The sequence below is a fragment of the Osmia lignaria genome, chromosome 14 (genome assembly GCF_051020975.1).
Source record: "Osmia lignaria lignaria isolate PbOS001 chromosome 14, iyOsmLign1, whole genome shotgun sequence".
Lineage (NCBI taxonomy): Eukaryota > Metazoa > Arthropoda > Insecta > Hymenoptera > Megachilidae > Osmia > Osmia lignaria.
This window is the reverse complement of record NC_135045.1, coordinates 12,861,418-12,878,253: the sequence shown is the minus strand read 5'-3', so window position 1 is coordinate 12,878,253 and position 16,836 is coordinate 12,861,418. Positions and strand designations below refer to the sequence as shown.

The window sequence follows — 16,836 nt, the reverse complement described above, 5'->3', positions numbered from 1 at the left end:
TTTAAGTACATACATACTGTATGCGTCCACTAAGTTGAAAATGTAAGAAACTTCAAGCGATTGAAAAATTTTATTTCATGTATACGTTTTATATTTCTCAAGTTATGAAATAAATTTGAAACACTATGTGTCAGTTTATGTTTTGCAAAGGTCTGTTGCTATTGTTTTGTATTACAATACAGTATGTTTCAGTATAAAATATTGAAAGTTTTAGGCGTTTAAACTTCTTTTCTTCAATTTGAAAGTGTGAAGTATTCATTAGAGAGCAAACCTTCATTAGAGATTGGTACCTTCATAAGGAATAAAAAATTTGAGAAATTGATTATTTAAACAAAAATATATGGGCTCGTCCGGGATTTGAACCCGGGACCTCTCGCACCCTAAGCGAGAATCATACCCCTAGACCAACGAGCCAGATTAATAAACAATCCTTTCACTAAAAAGCTGATCGTGGAGAACAAATTATTGAGAAATCGACCTAAATCCGTTTCCTCAGTCGGTAACATTGGTTCCACATTTTAATCTAGCAAAATAATCCTCTTAGACAGTTGAATCTTCAATTTTAATCAGAAAGGTGATAATACATTTTAATTTCATAAATATTATTAAAAAAAAAATTATTTAATAAAGATTGTAGGAATAGATTGAAATTTTGAACTCATACAACTTGTTTGAAGGAATTGTGTGATGAATGACTAGATAATACATTTTACTTGATGATTTTATATGTTTATAAATATATATTATTATCTAATTTTAGTTTATCTTGTCAGGAGCTTGGTAGTCATTAAGATGAACGACATTGACAAGTTGGCTCGTTGGTCTAGGGGTATGATTCTCGCTTCGGGTGCGAGAGGTCCCGGGTTCAAATCCCGGACGAGCCCAAAAATTGATTTATTTTTTCAAACCTTTTATTAATTATTTGAATTTCATCGTTATAACCATTTTAATATAGTGTATCATGTTATTCTGCTTATTTCCAAATTGGAAGGTTCTATTGATAGAGAAATGGTTTTGTTTGTTTACGTTGTAAATATTTTAATTTACATGTGTATTATTGTCAAATATGATTGAAATATTAATAAAGCTTGGTCAGAAAATTTTACTCAATTTATCTTTCACAAACATTTATTATATATTTGTACACATTTTAAATAATGCTGCAAAACGTTAAAATGACTGATGATATTGAATGAGAAAAGTGAACATATTTTGCTTTAATTTCAAATGACTAAGTGGATATTTTGTCTCTATTCTTGAAAAATATGATTCTGCGTTGAATGTTTTTAATGGTTTAATTGACCTCTGCTTGAAATTAATGTAAATTATCGGTATTTTATAATTAAACTGCATTTTCGTTTGCATAACTATACTTCTTACAATCTACATTCTAAATTAAAATTCTATAACTGCACATTCTGCGAAATAAGACATAAACTTTATGTTTATACAATATCTTTTCTTCAATTTTACATTATCGCGCTTTGAGATCCATACTGTTAGTGACGTCTGACCTTGCACGGAAAAAATCATGAAATAGAAAGCTCCATCTTTTTGTCAAGTAAGCAATTTTTGAGTTTTATTCAGTAGAATCGAACGTGTTATAGTCATAATGTCATTAATTTTTGCAAATGAAAGAAATCGCTTATACTGTTAACTTTCTCGTGCGTCATAAGATGGCGCCAGCGATACTGTTTTTATGGGGGTTTATCCCACATTTAAATTGAATGAATTGCGTATTAATTATAATAATATATTTGAAATTGTTAATATAATAGTATACACGTCTTTTGGGTTTAAAGGCTCTTGGAGGAATGAACATTCATAAAATTAATTCCAATTTGTTTTAAATATAACAAATGAATAATAAACATAGTTCAATAAAGGTGGCGGTGAGAATAATCTTGACTGATCTTCCTTATCGACATCGGCCGCCACATTTTTCAAACGCATTGCGGTACTTTCAAAACATGGCGGACACAGATGTATCCCAAAGGAAATACTCTACTGTCCCTAAAAGAAATATGAAATGTATCTTCTTTTATGCATAATCTTTTTGTACGAATTATTTTTTGCGATTCTTTTTTGTGATTGACAAAAAAAATAGCATCAAAAAAAAATCGCAATAAACAAGTCACATAAAAACATATCGCATAAAAAAAGACCGCACAAAAACAGGTTTGATTATAGTATGGCACACTATGATTATACATAGTTTCTTTGAATACGATTGTAGTTTGCATTTTAAACTTTCCATTCGATCTTTTGTATAAATAATATAATACTAATATTATTAAAAATGATCTTTAATTGCTTTTGCTGTGCAGCGTTCAACGTATTAGTATTAAATTTGTACACTGTAAAGTCAATTTTTGTTATTCAACAAACGGATTCCATAGTTTAGCATTTTCCTCTCACATCTCACTCCTACAAACAATTTCAGAGAATTGAAACAAATAATTAGTGAAGTTGTAAAAATGATCGTGCTGCCATGATTGATCAAGGTTGCCCACGACAGCAATGAAAATCCTGGGAGAAAGAAACATGCACAGAAATGTCAGCCATTTTACATTCAATAAGTGAAAAACAGTGTTAATCAGCCGAGGGTATATAAAGGGGATGGTTCTGCTATCATTCTCAGTGGAATACGTTCTCTTCGTTGATTGAAGCTGACCATTCAAAAAATTGCAATTCTCTAAAATCATCTTTTTCAGTGCATTGCCCCTTCTGGTAAGTAGATTTATTTACTTAACGCGTTAATTTCTGTCATCACTGATCAACAATAGAAGTTTAATATTATCAAATAATTAAAAGAAAAAAAGGTTAAAGAGAATTTCATACGCTATTAATATTGCATTGTTTATACAAGGTAGCAGGGTAGCCATTGTTAAATTTAATACATTGAATGCCATGGGGTTATCGGTGACCAGTACCATCAATTCAATAATAAAATAAAATAATTAAAAGAAGAAAAGTTTTGAATAGCTTAATACCTTGACAGCCGATATTTTGTATTCGTAATGTTGATATTTATTACTATTTTTTATCTTCTCCTTACCTAGTATGACAAATACAAAGTACCATTTAAAAGTAAATAATTTTCCAGTTTATGTAAAATTAAAACAATTAAATATAATTATAACATATTATTAGATACAAAAAGCAATTTAGAATTGCAAAAGTTAAAGATACCACGAAATGTATAATTACTCTTGACATTGTATAACAATTGTGACTAAGTTATGCGAATATTGATTGAACATAATAAAAAGTTATCTAGGGCATATATTAATAGGAATGTGATTTTTAATAGTTTACACGTGCAAATATTATTACAAATATTTAATTTGTAATCATGATTGTGAATCACTCCATTTCATAAACTTCATGTTATTCATCAAAATTTATTAGATAACAGACTAAGCAACAAATTAAAATTATTGCGGAAAAGAATTGATACTTGCTCTTTAATTTTTGCTGTATTTCTTAAAGTAAGATATTTTAAGTTTATTTTTAAGGAATAAGCATCGGATAGCTAATGTTTAATTCAATCGCGAAATAATTATTCAATATTTTCGCGAGTAACATTAGAATAATTTAGAAATTTACGATATCTGTATTTCTAATTTGAGCAATATTTCTTCTTATAAATTAACCATCATACTGAACAGTAAATCAAGAGTTGGTAACAACGATTAGTTTTGAAAATTGAATTGGAACATGGAAAATAAATGCATTTCATAAATTTACATTTGCTGTAAATGCTTTTTCCCGTTTCGGATAATTTCCTTGGAAGAAGTGAAGGCCGTTATGCACTACCGCCCTGATTAATGCTCTTCCGGGATTAGTTCAAGGACATTTTTTCTGCATATCATATTTTTACCATTTTTACCGTTTTCGCTCGTTAACTAAAGCAATAATTCATAAATGGATATATTCAAGCATATTTAAATAAGTTCGATATGCTTCTAGTATTTTTAGAGTACCATTTCCTTTATACATGTTGCATATCCACAAGCAGTGATTGCTCTATTGTTTCTTTTTTCACTTAATTTTAAATAACAGTAGAACTGAAAGCTAAGTGAAATTAATAAAAATTTTCAAGGAATATTAACACGTTGACTATCACGAGGATATAAGAGATTCAAGGTAATTCATTGATTAATTAAAAGAAAGGGGAAAGAAAGTTTTTGTATAGTACTATTATTATTTTATACTAATAGCGATAAACTGACGGCATAAATTTGAAAAGTAACTATTTCTATAGTAATTAATACACATAATTTTTTAAAAGCACTGAAATTATTGATTAAACTGAAAAGTAAGAATTATGAAATACAACAAAACAAACAAAATAATAATCAACATTAATGAATCTTCAATGAAATAATTAAACTGGTTAATATGATCAATAATTATTTTTCAATTATTTAACCTAATATGTTTTTCAGTTACGTATATACGTGTATTAATCGTCAATTTCATTCTTCAATATCTAGACGAACAACTTTGACAATCAATTTCATAAAACTAAAGTTACTGATATTACAAATATCGGTATAAAATCGTCGGTTTCATGGATTAATGGAAGTGGTTGTACGTATCGTAGAAGTTAACCCTAGAGCGGTCTTTGAATTATTTTTGACCCAAAAACCTTAAGTGGATAATAGAATGAAAGAACGTTCTAAGATTAAATGTAAATATCAGTATATTGATAAATATAACAAATGACCTAACCGTCGTAGTCTAACAATGTAAAATAAGGAAAAATTATATATCTTTCCTGTCAATTATTGAATACAAGCTGTCAACACGAAGTTTATTTGACTTTTTGATAAAGTTTTATTTTTCAATCTATCCAGAGATTAAAATTTCTACAGTATTAAATCCCATCAGTGTTTAGATATTATTATTATTTATATCTAATTAAATTTTAAGGGAATTTCATAATAACGTGCGTTTACAAGAGAATCACCCAAAAAAAACGAAATTTCAACGGAGTCTTTCCCGAAATAGGACCTTTTTCGTTTCCTCCGTGACACAGACAGATTAATTTTGTTTTTTGTATAATTATGGAGAAAGCGAGAGAAAGTTTTCTATGTCTTATGTGTCGGCATTTAACATTATCCGGCGAGGTTCAGAAGCGAACTCACTCCTTCGGGGACCGTTCTCAACACGACACGTGTATCATAGGTTCCGATCGGGTTCGATTGTTTGTCCTTAGATCGTTTCCGTTGAAATTTCGAGCATGTTATAGAACGTTGATATTATAACAAATATCACAAAAGCTTTTTGTGTTTTTTATTTATATCTTAATAATTGTTGTTTTGTTCTAACACATAGGATTAATTAAAAATAAAAAAGTATATTATTGGGAAATTCTGATCGGTAATGGACACAAAAGAGTTTGTTGATTTTGGCAAAGCGGCCATCGATTTCGTGGCTAATTATACGGATAACTTGAGGAACAAGAATGTTCTTCCGGATGTTGAACCTGGATATCTTAGTGAATTGTTGCCGAAAGAAGCGCCACAGAAAGCGGAAACCTGGCAGCAAGTGCTTAAAGATGTCGAGCAGTATATTATACCAGGGGTAAGTCTGTATTTTATTAAATTCTTTCATTTTTTGTTTTGTTTGTTGAAAAAAAAGGTTAAATAAAATTAAATGGTGACGAGTGGAACATCACGCGATGCATATGTTGGTTATTGGTTCCGGATGTGAATGCGTTTTAAGATTTAACTTCGTACCTGACAGCCGGATTAACCTAAGTCCATTTAAAAAAAAAATTGTGTTATACACTATTCACCGATCACAAGAAGTCCCATGAGAATAACGTAAATTGATTGATCGCACCCCACCCCACCTTAGTTCACACGTACTTTCGGTCGTGATGCACGATTGGTCGAAACGGTGACATCTGTTAATTAGGCTCGTGTAAAACTAGGGGGTCAGCGGATATAAGCATAGTATCACCCTTTTGCCCCCGTACCCTCCCGTGAGACTTCTTGTCATCAGTAGACAGTACATTATTTTACTATGCTTTCTTTATAACAGTTACAGAAACATATTCATATTGCATTTTAAATGAAAAAGATGTAATCATAAGGACTACTGTTCTTGTCTTTCTGGTTTACTGGAAAGTCAGGTATAGAATTATTTTTGAACCAATCTTTCAACAAGTTTCATTAAATACTATTATTTTTAACAAATCTGGTTTACCGTATTACTTCGAATTTAAGCCGCACTTTTTATTCACATTTTTAAGTCGTCAAATTATGGTGCGGTTGAAATTCTAAGTGAATATTTGGTAAATATTCGGAAGTGTAACTCCTGTCAGAATCGAGTTGATTTTTTTTTGTGTGGTTTCTTACAGTTAAAAAACATCATATTTAATGTTATTATGGCAGCGCATCAACAAAAACAATGTCAATAAATATTTTTTTAAAGACTTTTATTCGTCGATCTTTCGAACTTTTTTTCAAGGTTTCTAAAAGAAATATTCTGTTTTTTCAAAATACAATAGACATACAAACTATTTTGACAATTCTTCATTATAAAATTGCTGAATAGCATCGAAAATGGCATGTACGCTTTAACTGTGCGGCAATATAACCAGCCATGTGGTAGTCACGTCGTCCAAATTTTGGGATATTACCACAGCAATTCCAGATGTAAACAAAAAACAAAACATCCCCTCGAGTTGAACAGTAACATATTAAATTCGTTTTGCTGACTGGGGGGTTCTGCCCCCCAGACTCCCCTGTATACTACACTAACTAATACCAATACCCACTTTTAATATAAGGAAATAATAAATACAATTTACAAAGCAACATATTTATTGGTATTAGTTAGTCTAGTATATAGGGGGGTCTGGGGGACCGAACCCCCCAGTCAGCCAAACGAATTTAATATGTTACTGTTCAACCGAATATTTTCTATTTCGTCGAGTTTTCACCGCGCACAGTGAACGAGTACATAAAATCTTTAAAAAAATATTTATTGACATTGTTTTTGTTGATGCGCTGCCATAATAATATTAAATATGATGTTTTTTAACTGTAAGAAACCACACAAAAAAAAAAATCAGCTCGATTCTGACAGGAGTTACACTTCCGAATATTTACCGAATATTTTAACATCAGATGTTAAATGTAGATGTCGAAAGTGATAATATATCTAAAGAAGATTTTCAATAAATTGTAAGTAGCTTATTATAGTTATACAGGGTGTTCGACAACAGGTGGGAGACTTTTTAAGAGGTGATTCTAGGTATCAAAATAAGACGAAAATCAAGAATGACGATATAGCGTTTGCGGCTTTATTTTCCAGTAATTAACGTTTAAAAATTCGAGTAAAAAGCGCCTGAAACCTGCAATCTGCCCAGCACCGACGACTGAACGTCAGGTCAGCATGGGTGGGTACAGTCATAACCAAAAATCATTGAATAGTAGGAACTTACCTCGTGCTATTCTGTTTCTCGACGACGCACAGTGGGACAAAACGGCTTTCGGCGATGAAAATTCTGTAACTTCGGTTCTATTGGAAATATTTTAATGAAATTTTGGGAAGTTTTTGTCTACATTATGGTACATAAGTTGTATCAATATGAATCATATTGAACTACAGGGTGTCAAAATATGACAAAATGACAAGACATGTGTTATTATAATATATTTATTTATATTTATTATGATCTATACCAAATCATACGTGAAAACAGTTTTCATTTGTTATGGCATGTTGCAAGGACGAACAATGTGCAAATTGTTAATAGGACACCGATCCGACATTATTACAGAATCTTCAAAAGAAGGTGGAATGGTGCTAATAGGTCGGTATCAAGATTCGAAGCGCAGAATCAGTTGTGGCTTAGTACCCGCATGATTTTAAAAACTGAAGAAACATGTGACACACCGATATATGAAGTTCCATCCACGTTTAATATAGGTAGACCAGTGAAAAGTTTGCAGGATTGTTCAGCAGTGACCAAAAGGCAGAAGTTAAGAGAACATAACGAAAATATATCTACTGATTTGATTAACCAAGGGCTGTGCCAACGTTTATAGAAGGTAATTGATGGCCGATAGGTTAATAAAAAAAGTGGATCAGTTTATGATATGGTGATTGGCACAACTGGTACTTAATAGAATAGCTGGTAGATGTTTGAAGATTATCGCGATCGTTAAATTACAATCACTGTAGAAGGGATCGGCAACTTTTATTGAACCAAAATAAAGTTTTGGATAACGAATATACACGTCGAATGCAGTTAACTGGATAATAATCGTATCTGGTACTGCTTTTCCATCATCGTGCGCTGCGGCCAAGATGAGTGTAATTTACTTCAATCGCCATTTTTTTGAGCAGTGGCAAGTTGGGGCAGCCGTTTTTTTCTGATTCTAATAGAGGAAGGTTCACTCTTTCCTGCAGTAATAATTAAACATGTGGCACGTTGTGGCATTTTTTTTTAAATCAAACGCAAAGTTGTGATTTTAGTTAAATGTACTTCGTTTCAATCAGATCCTATTATTTAAAAAGTTAACATTTTAACTTATTTTATGCACTGAATAGAATCTATACTAATCTAGTAAACTTTGTAATTCATTTGAATTTTATCTTTCCGAGTAAAATTCATTAGAATCGTACATTGAAGTTACGGGTAATATTATCAGCGTTTCGTTTTGACGAATTTCTACTGACTTGGAATGCGAACCACGGCAAAACGGAAGCAAATATGAAAAAACGGATTACACTACGTTAAACTACAGTTCATTCTCTATCGATATATGTAATTAGTTTTTCAATTTTCGAATTCACGAAAATCGAATTTTGATCGCCGAAAGCCGTTTTGTCCCACTGTGCGACGCGACGCGACGCGCGACGTTCAGTCGTCGGTGCTGGGCAGATTGCAGGTTTTAGGCGCTTTAACTCGAGTTTTTAAACATTAATTATTGGAAAACAAAGCCGCAAACGCTATTTCGTAATTCTTGATTTTCATCTTATTTTGATCCCAAGAATCATCCCTTAAAAGATCTCTCATCTGTTGTCGAACACCTTGTATTTCTATCTATTTCATTGAAACAAATATTTTCTTATTTTTCAATACCTATCATAAAATCACTTTTATTTTTATTATTTTTTCCAATTTTCTAATTTTAAAATCCTACTGCAGCTTAAACTCGAAATAACGCGGTATTATTTTTTCGATATTTCGTTACTCATTTTGTTTATAATTGCAAATAAGTACCTGATACGAATATTTTTAATTAAATAAGTACATGCATTTTAAGCCAATTGTAGGTGAAATATTTTTGAGCCAAATATATGACAGTCAATATGTTAGAGTTCTGATGTCTATTAGGGATAAGTTATCGAAGGGTTAATAAGAAAAGGGTAAATAAGCTTTTAATGGCGTTAGAATTATACTAATAATGTAGGATAATAAACTAAAGGCGTGAATTTAAAAGTGAACCACTCATATTATGTATTAATTATTAATAATTTAGTACATCTTACAACATATAGCCATTTTCACAGTGGTTTGTGCTTATTTACAGGTAACACATTGGAATTCACCGCATTTTCATGCATTTTATCCGACAGCAAATTCCTATCCGGCTCTTGTGGGTGAAATTTTGAGCAGTGGTATCGGTTGTATTGGACTTTCATGGCTTGCTTCACCCGCCTGCACCGAGCTCGAAGTTATTACAATGAACTGGCTCGGAAAATTAATAGGATTACCGGAGGAGTTTCTAAACTGTGGCGAAGGCCCAGGAGGTGGTGTTATACAGGTAGATAACTATTGTTAATCTAAAGAATCATCAATAGAAATTTGATTTCTGTATATAAAACTACAATCCATTTATAACTTGTTGTATAGTCTTTATATATAACATTAAACTTTATTATTGTGTTACAGTTATACATATGCTTTCATAATCGTGTTCTCATGCGCACGCAACAGACACATCTATATATGTATCAACATCTTTCCATAACATAACTCACCTACAAATTAGTATTTATTTCCCATCAGAGTGAGGGTATTTTCATCTTAATTCAATATGGTGAAAATATCTTAAGGAAAAAATCTTTTTTGGAAAGATTGAAATATGCTATAATTTTTTAATAAATTTTACAAATCGTACATTTGATTGCATGATGGCTTTAATGCATTAAGTTTTTGCAACAAAATGAGGTTGCTCGTTGTATCTCTTACAAATTACATTAATTATTTAACAATTTAATAAAATGATCAATTGTGATCCACAAATGCAAATTTGTATTTTTAAAAGATTTCTGTCTCGAAAAATTTAAAGGAGGATGCTTTACAGTTCTCTTGTATTCATCTTACTAATTTAGGGTGTGTGTATACAGGGTGTTTCCTACTTTTCCGGCAAGATTGTAGGAGTATGATTTACAAGTGAAAATAAGAAGAAAATGTTATATGAAGTTTGTTTATAAACGCTTTGTTACGAAATTATAGGCAAATATTGAATGTAGCCTGAATAGGTGCAGAACAGCAGATTTAAAGCTGAATAATACGGAAGGTCAATTGTGCATATTTTGCCTGTACTTACAAGATATTTCTTAACGTATGAGGATCGTTAAGAATTTTTATATCATCATTTCAAAATAACCACCTTCTGCACTGATACAAACTTAACATCGATGTAATATGGAATGTATTACATTTTGAATTTCCTGAGGATTTTGCTGCATCTCAGCAACTGAGGCAAAGTAGAGGCAAAGTAAACACAATCGACCTTCCGTATTATTCAGGTTTAAATCTGCTGTTTCGCACCTATTCAGGTTACATTCAATATTTGCCTATAATTTCGTAACAAAGGGTTAAACAAATTTCATATAACATTTTTTTCTTATTTTCATCATGCTTCTACAATCTTGCCGGAAAAGTAGGAAACACCCTGTGTACTTCAGTGTTAATATTTTTCTAAGAATCCTTTACTTGTAATTGAAACATTTATAGCGGAATTGTTAATATCTATTTTTTAACACATTTTCTATATTTTATAATTAAAATGTAAAAATAAAAAACAATTTTGGGCTCGTCCGGGATTTGAACCCGGGACCTCTCGCACCCTAAGCGAGAATCATACCCCTAGACCAACGAGCCGCTATGTCAATCACTTTTCTTTAACCAATTTAATAATATAAAATTCATTAAGTTTATTATATCATTATTTTTAATGTTATTGTACAAAAATATTACATTCCTTCAATCAGTTTTCTCAATTTATTCTTGTATTCTTGTATTCTTATATTACTGTTTCTTTCGTTATGTTCTAATGTACCTTTTAATGAGAGTTCAATAATTGTTATGTTTAATATGTTTATGATAAATGTTACTAGAAATTAATATTTCTAGAAATTATTAGCTTAAATACACAGGGTGTCTCATTTTAATCTTTACACGCGATCTTCTCGAAAAATATTCATTTTTCGAAAAAAGTGTTTCAATGAAACATGCTCTGTTCGAAAGGGAACATGCAATGGTAGACACTGTTTCATTTCTACATGGAGGTGCCTCCGAAATTTGAAGGTGACCTTTGTTTTTTTAAATGGAATGGGGTACTTCTTTATGCATCAAACGATGTAGCTAGACATTCTTTATAAAAAAGTACTGACCTATGTATGTCGAAAAGCTGGTAGTTTAGGAGATATTTCAGTTTAAATAATTCTAAAATTCGTGCTGATATTAGCGTTTATTTACAAGTATGGTTGAACATAATGATCATTTGCATCACAACATTTTTGAAATCGATGAAGTAAGGACTGGCCTACGTTATTTAATGTAACGGCTGATATTTTGCCACATTTGTCAATAATACGCTGCTTCATATCAGTCACTGTAGTAGAATTATTTAAACTGAAATATCTCCTAAACTACCAGCTTTTCGACATACATAGGTCAGTACTTTTCTATAAAGAATGTCTAGCTAGATCGTTTGATGCATAAAAAAGTACCCCATTCCATTTAAAAAAATAAAGGTCACTTTCAAATCCCGGAGGCGCCTTCATGTAGAAACAAACAGTGTCCACCATTGTATGTCCCCCTTCGAATAGAGTATGTTTTGTCTAAACACTTTTTTCGAACAATGAATATTTTTCGAGGAGATCGCGTATAAAGATTAAAATGAGACACCCTGTATACATATGTTTAGGGTTAATTGCTGTTTAGCATTTAATGTATTAATTACTTTTACATATATTACGTAGTTTTCTTTATTTAAATAGGGATCAGCAAGTGAGTCTACGTTGGTGTGTTTATTAGTAGCTATAGAACAAACCACACGTCGGATAAAACATCTTCATTCAGACTGGGATGATGCTTATATTAGGTCGAAATTGGTTGCATATACGTCTGGTAACTATTTCATATTATGCCCTTATTTAATTTTATAATTAATATATCTTTAATGTGCTAATTATACATTAAATTTTACTTCCAATTTTTGAAATTTATCAGAAAAGATTAATATGAAATTTTGTTAATTTGTAACCTAAACTTCAGTTAGCAATCAACAGAGATAAATGTTACTTAAAGTTCAGAAAATAAATTTGTTTAATCATCAATCGCTTTCTTAAATAGTTTTACAGCAAGATTGATCATTTTAAGTGTCAATGTTTGTTTCACACAGATCAATCAAATTCCTCTATAGAAAAAGCAGGAATTTTAGCCTCGGTTACCATGAAACTTTTACCAGCCGACGAGAAATGTGTTTTTCGAGGTGAAACGTTATTGAAAGCGATCAAGGAGGACTTGGAGAAAGGTTTGGTACCATGCTGTGTTATAGCTACTTTGGGTACCACTGGCACGTGTGCCTTTGATAAACTTGAAGAATTGGGACCCATTTGTAAAGAGTACAATGTTTGGTTGCACGTCGATGCTGCATATGCAGGTTAATAAATTTATAACAACTACAATCTTTTGTTTAGAAATGTTTAACAATTAATAATTAATCACTTTGAATTTCGTTACTTTTAGGCCATAAAGTATAACATAGTACACTTTTTAAATATAATTTCAAACTTCTGTAAATTGAGTTATATTGAATTCCGTTCAAATCTTTTAAAACCAAGCAATATGATTTGAATAAATTAAAAATTAATTTTAATTAATCTATGTTCAATAAATCATACAGCGTAAAATAAATAACAAGTAGATAGAAATGAGAAACTTACTTTCTTTCCAAAAAATTAAAAATAGTTATTAACGTTATGTAAACATATATATTTTTGTAGGTGCTGCTTTCGTTTGTCCCGAATATCGGTATTTAATGACTGGCGTTGAATACGTTGACTCCTTCAATATTAATCCACACAAATGGTTACTCGTGAATTTCGATTGTTCTGCACTATGGTGCGTGTATTTTTTTGCAGTTTATACAAATAACAAAATTCTTTACTCTCAAAACGATATAGCTGTATATTTTAAACAATTATAGGGTTAAAGATTCTAGGAGACTCATTGAAGTCTTCAGTGTAGATAGGATTTATTTGGCGCACGATAAAGAAGGAGTTGCTCCAGATTATAGGGTAATTATTTACTTATTCAATAAATTATTTTGTTCATTTTTATGAAAAATTAAAAAATATAAAATTATTTTTCAGAATTGGCAAATTCCGTTGGGACGACGTTTTCGTTCTTTGAAACTTTGGTTTGTCTTACGTCTATACGGAGTGGACGGTTTACAGGAACACATAAGGCGTACCATAAAATTTGCTCAAATATTTGAAGAATATGTTAAATCGGACAGCAGGTTCGAATTAGTGATAGGTAGATCCATGGGTTTAATTTGCTTCAGAATAAAGGTACATATATAAAAATTATAGAACAAAATATACATAATGAAGTAATTAAAATAATCAGAAATTTGAAGAATATTACCTATTTAACTATAGGTCGCAGAAAGCATGATTTCTTGGTTTATCGACCAAACTCCATATACTGTAGGTTTTGTTTATCAAGTTTCTTAGTTCACTGAATCAGCTCCCGTCGATAAGACAAGAAGTGTCCAATGTTTGTCGTACCCGAGTGGTTAAAAGTTTTGCGATATAATTTAAAAGTCTGTAACAAGAAAATTGTTTTTAAAAAAATGCCACTTTCAGCTGTTATATACGTGTATACATAACAGAGAAAAGAAGTTCATCATAAAATGAAATATAATTTTATGAACTTTTTAACCTATGATGTTAATTTACGTAAATATTTCAACAAATTATAATTGTAAGACACTAATGTGAATATGAATAATTAATATGAGATTAAATAGATATGTACAATTTTCTACTTTCACATAAAGTGTAATTTCTTTTTTTTTCTAAATTTTATTTTAATCAATTTATTATGATTTTCAGGGTGACAATCAGTTAACTAAAGAACTTCTCAGCCGTTTAACAGCCGAAAAGAAGATTTATGTGGTTGCTGCAACTTTTCGCGAAAAATTGGTTGTTCGATTCGTAATTTGCAGTCGTTTAACTCGAGAAGAAGATGTTATATTTGCTTGGAATGAAATTACAAAACAAGCGACAGAAATCGTGGGACCTAAGACACCTTGTTTGGAAGAAAAAGCACATGAATCATTCGCAAAATCTTCGGCTGATTTAGCGACGAGGATAGAAAGTTTAAATCTCGAGTCAAAAACGCAAACAATATCGTAGAATAAGTTTTACGCTATGGAGCAAAAGTAGGAAAATTGTATTTAATTTTCTAAAATTTCTAACTCGATTTCAAAGTTTCAAGTACCTGTTAGAGCTTTCAGTCTTTGTAGGATGATGTTTAGTTTTAAGAAAATAAGATTTTAATGCAAAACTTCGTTCATTCGTTTATAGTTAACGAGAAAAATAGTTGAAATTGGATGTTCAGTTTATGAAAGTAAAATATTGAAAATATCTGTAATAACTATTCGAATCTAAAGTAGCATGTGAGTTGTATGACGAAAGTAAATAATTGCAAAGTTCTTTGCCGGAAAAAATGAAACTTTGTGATTTAATTTAAGCGTAATCATTGTAATGATATTTTTGCTGACATAAATATTTATAGCTCGTATTAATTGTGTTCGTTGATTAATATTTTCATTCATAATTTGTTATTGCAGATTTAAAAAAAGAATATTAATGTAGGATTTGAAAAATAAAGAAATTATGTTGTAACTGTAGGCATTTAGTGGAGGAGGGGAGAAGGTTTCGTCTCCCCAGATGCCTTTTAGTTCGGGCCGGGTATCGCTAGGTAGCGGCGAAAGATCCAGTGACAGTGCTCTCGCAAGCGGTCGCCTGGCAGGCCTAGCATTCGAATTGCGGTATGATAGATGTTTGGGCCAGGGTTCGTCGGTTGTCAGCTCCATTGACGAATCTGACAGACGAAACGCCTTTTTCTCCCCTCTCCTACATAACAATGTTTAAATGAATAGACATTTTGCAAATCATTTTACACAGTCAAGGCCCACATTATATCTGTAAAAGTGGTCTTGGTCAAATTCGGTGTTTATACATGTTGTAATCCGGAAAAACGTACAGGCATATAGATAAAAAATAAAAAATCAAACATAAAATATACGATGGCTTGAAGTTAGCGAAACAATAATTTCAAAAATGCTATTTCTGAATCCGTAAGTTAATATATACATATAGAAAAAAATGTATATATGTATTTTATATATGTATAACGTTATATATATATGTATAACGTATTTGCGTGCGTACATGTAAGTGTCTAAATATAAGTACACACACGTGAGTAGATAATATGTGCGCTAAAAGGTTATCCAGCTATCTCTTTCGTGATCTTTCTCCATCATTGCTATTTTTTGTATTCTTATTGTTTACTGTTTTATTATTTTTAGAATATCTTCTTTATTGTTTACGATTTTTATACATGGTGTATGCGCATATGAATATTCCTATTTGTTTTAGATCTATTTATTTTTCATTAATTTTCTTCTATATTAACAGTATGATATATGCACGCATACGCAAACATTACATATACATATACATATATTTCAAACATTTATATGCATATATTAACTTACGTATTCAGAAACACTGTTTTTGAAGTTGTAGTTTTGTTAACTTTAAGCTATCGTATTTTTTATATTTTTGATTATTGATTATTGATTAAGTTTTTCATCGACACCATTTGGATTACAATATATACATGAATTTTACCGAATTTGAACCACTTTCACAGATATAACGTGTGCGAAAACATGAATTTCATCAACTCACACCACTGCCGTATTTCTAATAGATTCAAGCATATTCATTATAATACATCATGCATCTCCCCTTTTGAGGGTTGCATTCACCCCTTCAAAATAAATAGCTATTAATAAAAAATTAGTGTGTAATATTTTTGTAAGAACTACATTACAGCAAAGTTTCATTATTTAATTAGATATTATACGTTTGAATATATGTAATTACCAGATATCTTGCATTTCAAAAAATAACTTAAAAATAAAGGATTAATTTGTTACCTAATATTCTTGTTTGATTCAAATGAAATGAATGCCATAATTTATTTTGAATGACGTACATACAATCTTCTATCATTCTATTATGGATACTCCAATTTTAAACGTTCGATTCTTCAGCACGATATTAAAATTGCGGCAAATTCCATGAATACAAGTTTTGCATTGACTGGAAAGATCTATTTTACTAAAACAATTAGTTCATCTAAAGTTTATCTAAAATCCCTAATTTACAAAAGATTGTAGAATAATCCTAAAGTGTTCTAGAAATTATGGACGAAATTTCAATAAAAGGCTACAATTTCACCGGAATCAAAACAGGAAATTGTCATAG

At 30.8% G+C, this 16,836-nt stretch overlaps 1 protein-coding gene and 3 non-coding genes across 4 annotated transcripts; 2 read left to right on the top strand and 2 right to left on the bottom strand.

Annotated features, from left to right (window-relative positions):
• Positions 1 to 342: 342 nt before the first annotated feature.
• On the bottom strand, positions 343 to 414 carry TRNAP-AGG (transfer RNA proline (anticodon AGG)). Its single transcript has one exon. It is a non-coding gene; the product is annotated as a tRNA-Pro (tRNA).
• A 398-nt stretch (positions 415 to 812) lies between these two features.
• On the top strand, positions 813 to 884 carry TRNAP-CGG (transfer RNA proline (anticodon CGG)). Its single transcript has one exon. It is a non-coding gene; the product is annotated as a tRNA-Pro (tRNA).
• Positions 885 to 2,648: 1,764 nt separating this feature from the next.
• LOC117609029 (aromatic-L-amino-acid decarboxylase) lies at positions 2,649 to 15,809 on the top strand. Its single transcript, XM_034334866.2, has 9 exons — positions 2,649 to 2,730; positions 5,344 to 5,592; positions 9,561 to 9,794; positions 12,262 to 12,391; positions 12,666 to 12,926; positions 13,270 to 13,387; positions 13,473 to 13,563; positions 13,639 to 13,839; positions 14,386 to 15,809. The coding sequence occupies exons 2-9, from the start codon at positions 5,392 to 5,394 to the stop codon at positions 14,686 to 14,688; spliced, it is 1,539 nt and encodes a 512-aa protein (XP_034190757.2). The 5' UTR covers positions 2,649 to 2,730; positions 5,344 to 5,391; the 3' UTR covers positions 14,689 to 15,809.
• TRNAP-AGG (transfer RNA proline (anticodon AGG)) lies at positions 11,069 to 11,140 on the bottom strand. The gene has a single exon. It is a non-coding gene; the product is annotated as a tRNA-Pro (tRNA).
• Positions 15,810 to 16,836: the final 1,027 nt, after the last annotated feature.

Excerpts from the sequence above, each read along its gene's own strand:
- LOC117609029 (XM_034334866.2), top strand. The coding sequence starts at position 5,392 with ATGGACACAAAAGAGTTTGTTGATTTTGGCAAAGCGGCCATCGATTTC. Across the intron at positions 9,795-12,261 it reads CAGGAGGTGGTGTTATACAG|GGATCAGCAAGTGAGTCTAC; the intron begins GTAGATAACTAT and ends TTATTTAAATAG. Across the intron at positions 13,564-13,638 it reads GAGTTGCTCCAGATTATAGG|AATTGGCAAATTCCGTTGGG; the intron begins GTAATTATTTAC and ends ATTATTTTTCAG.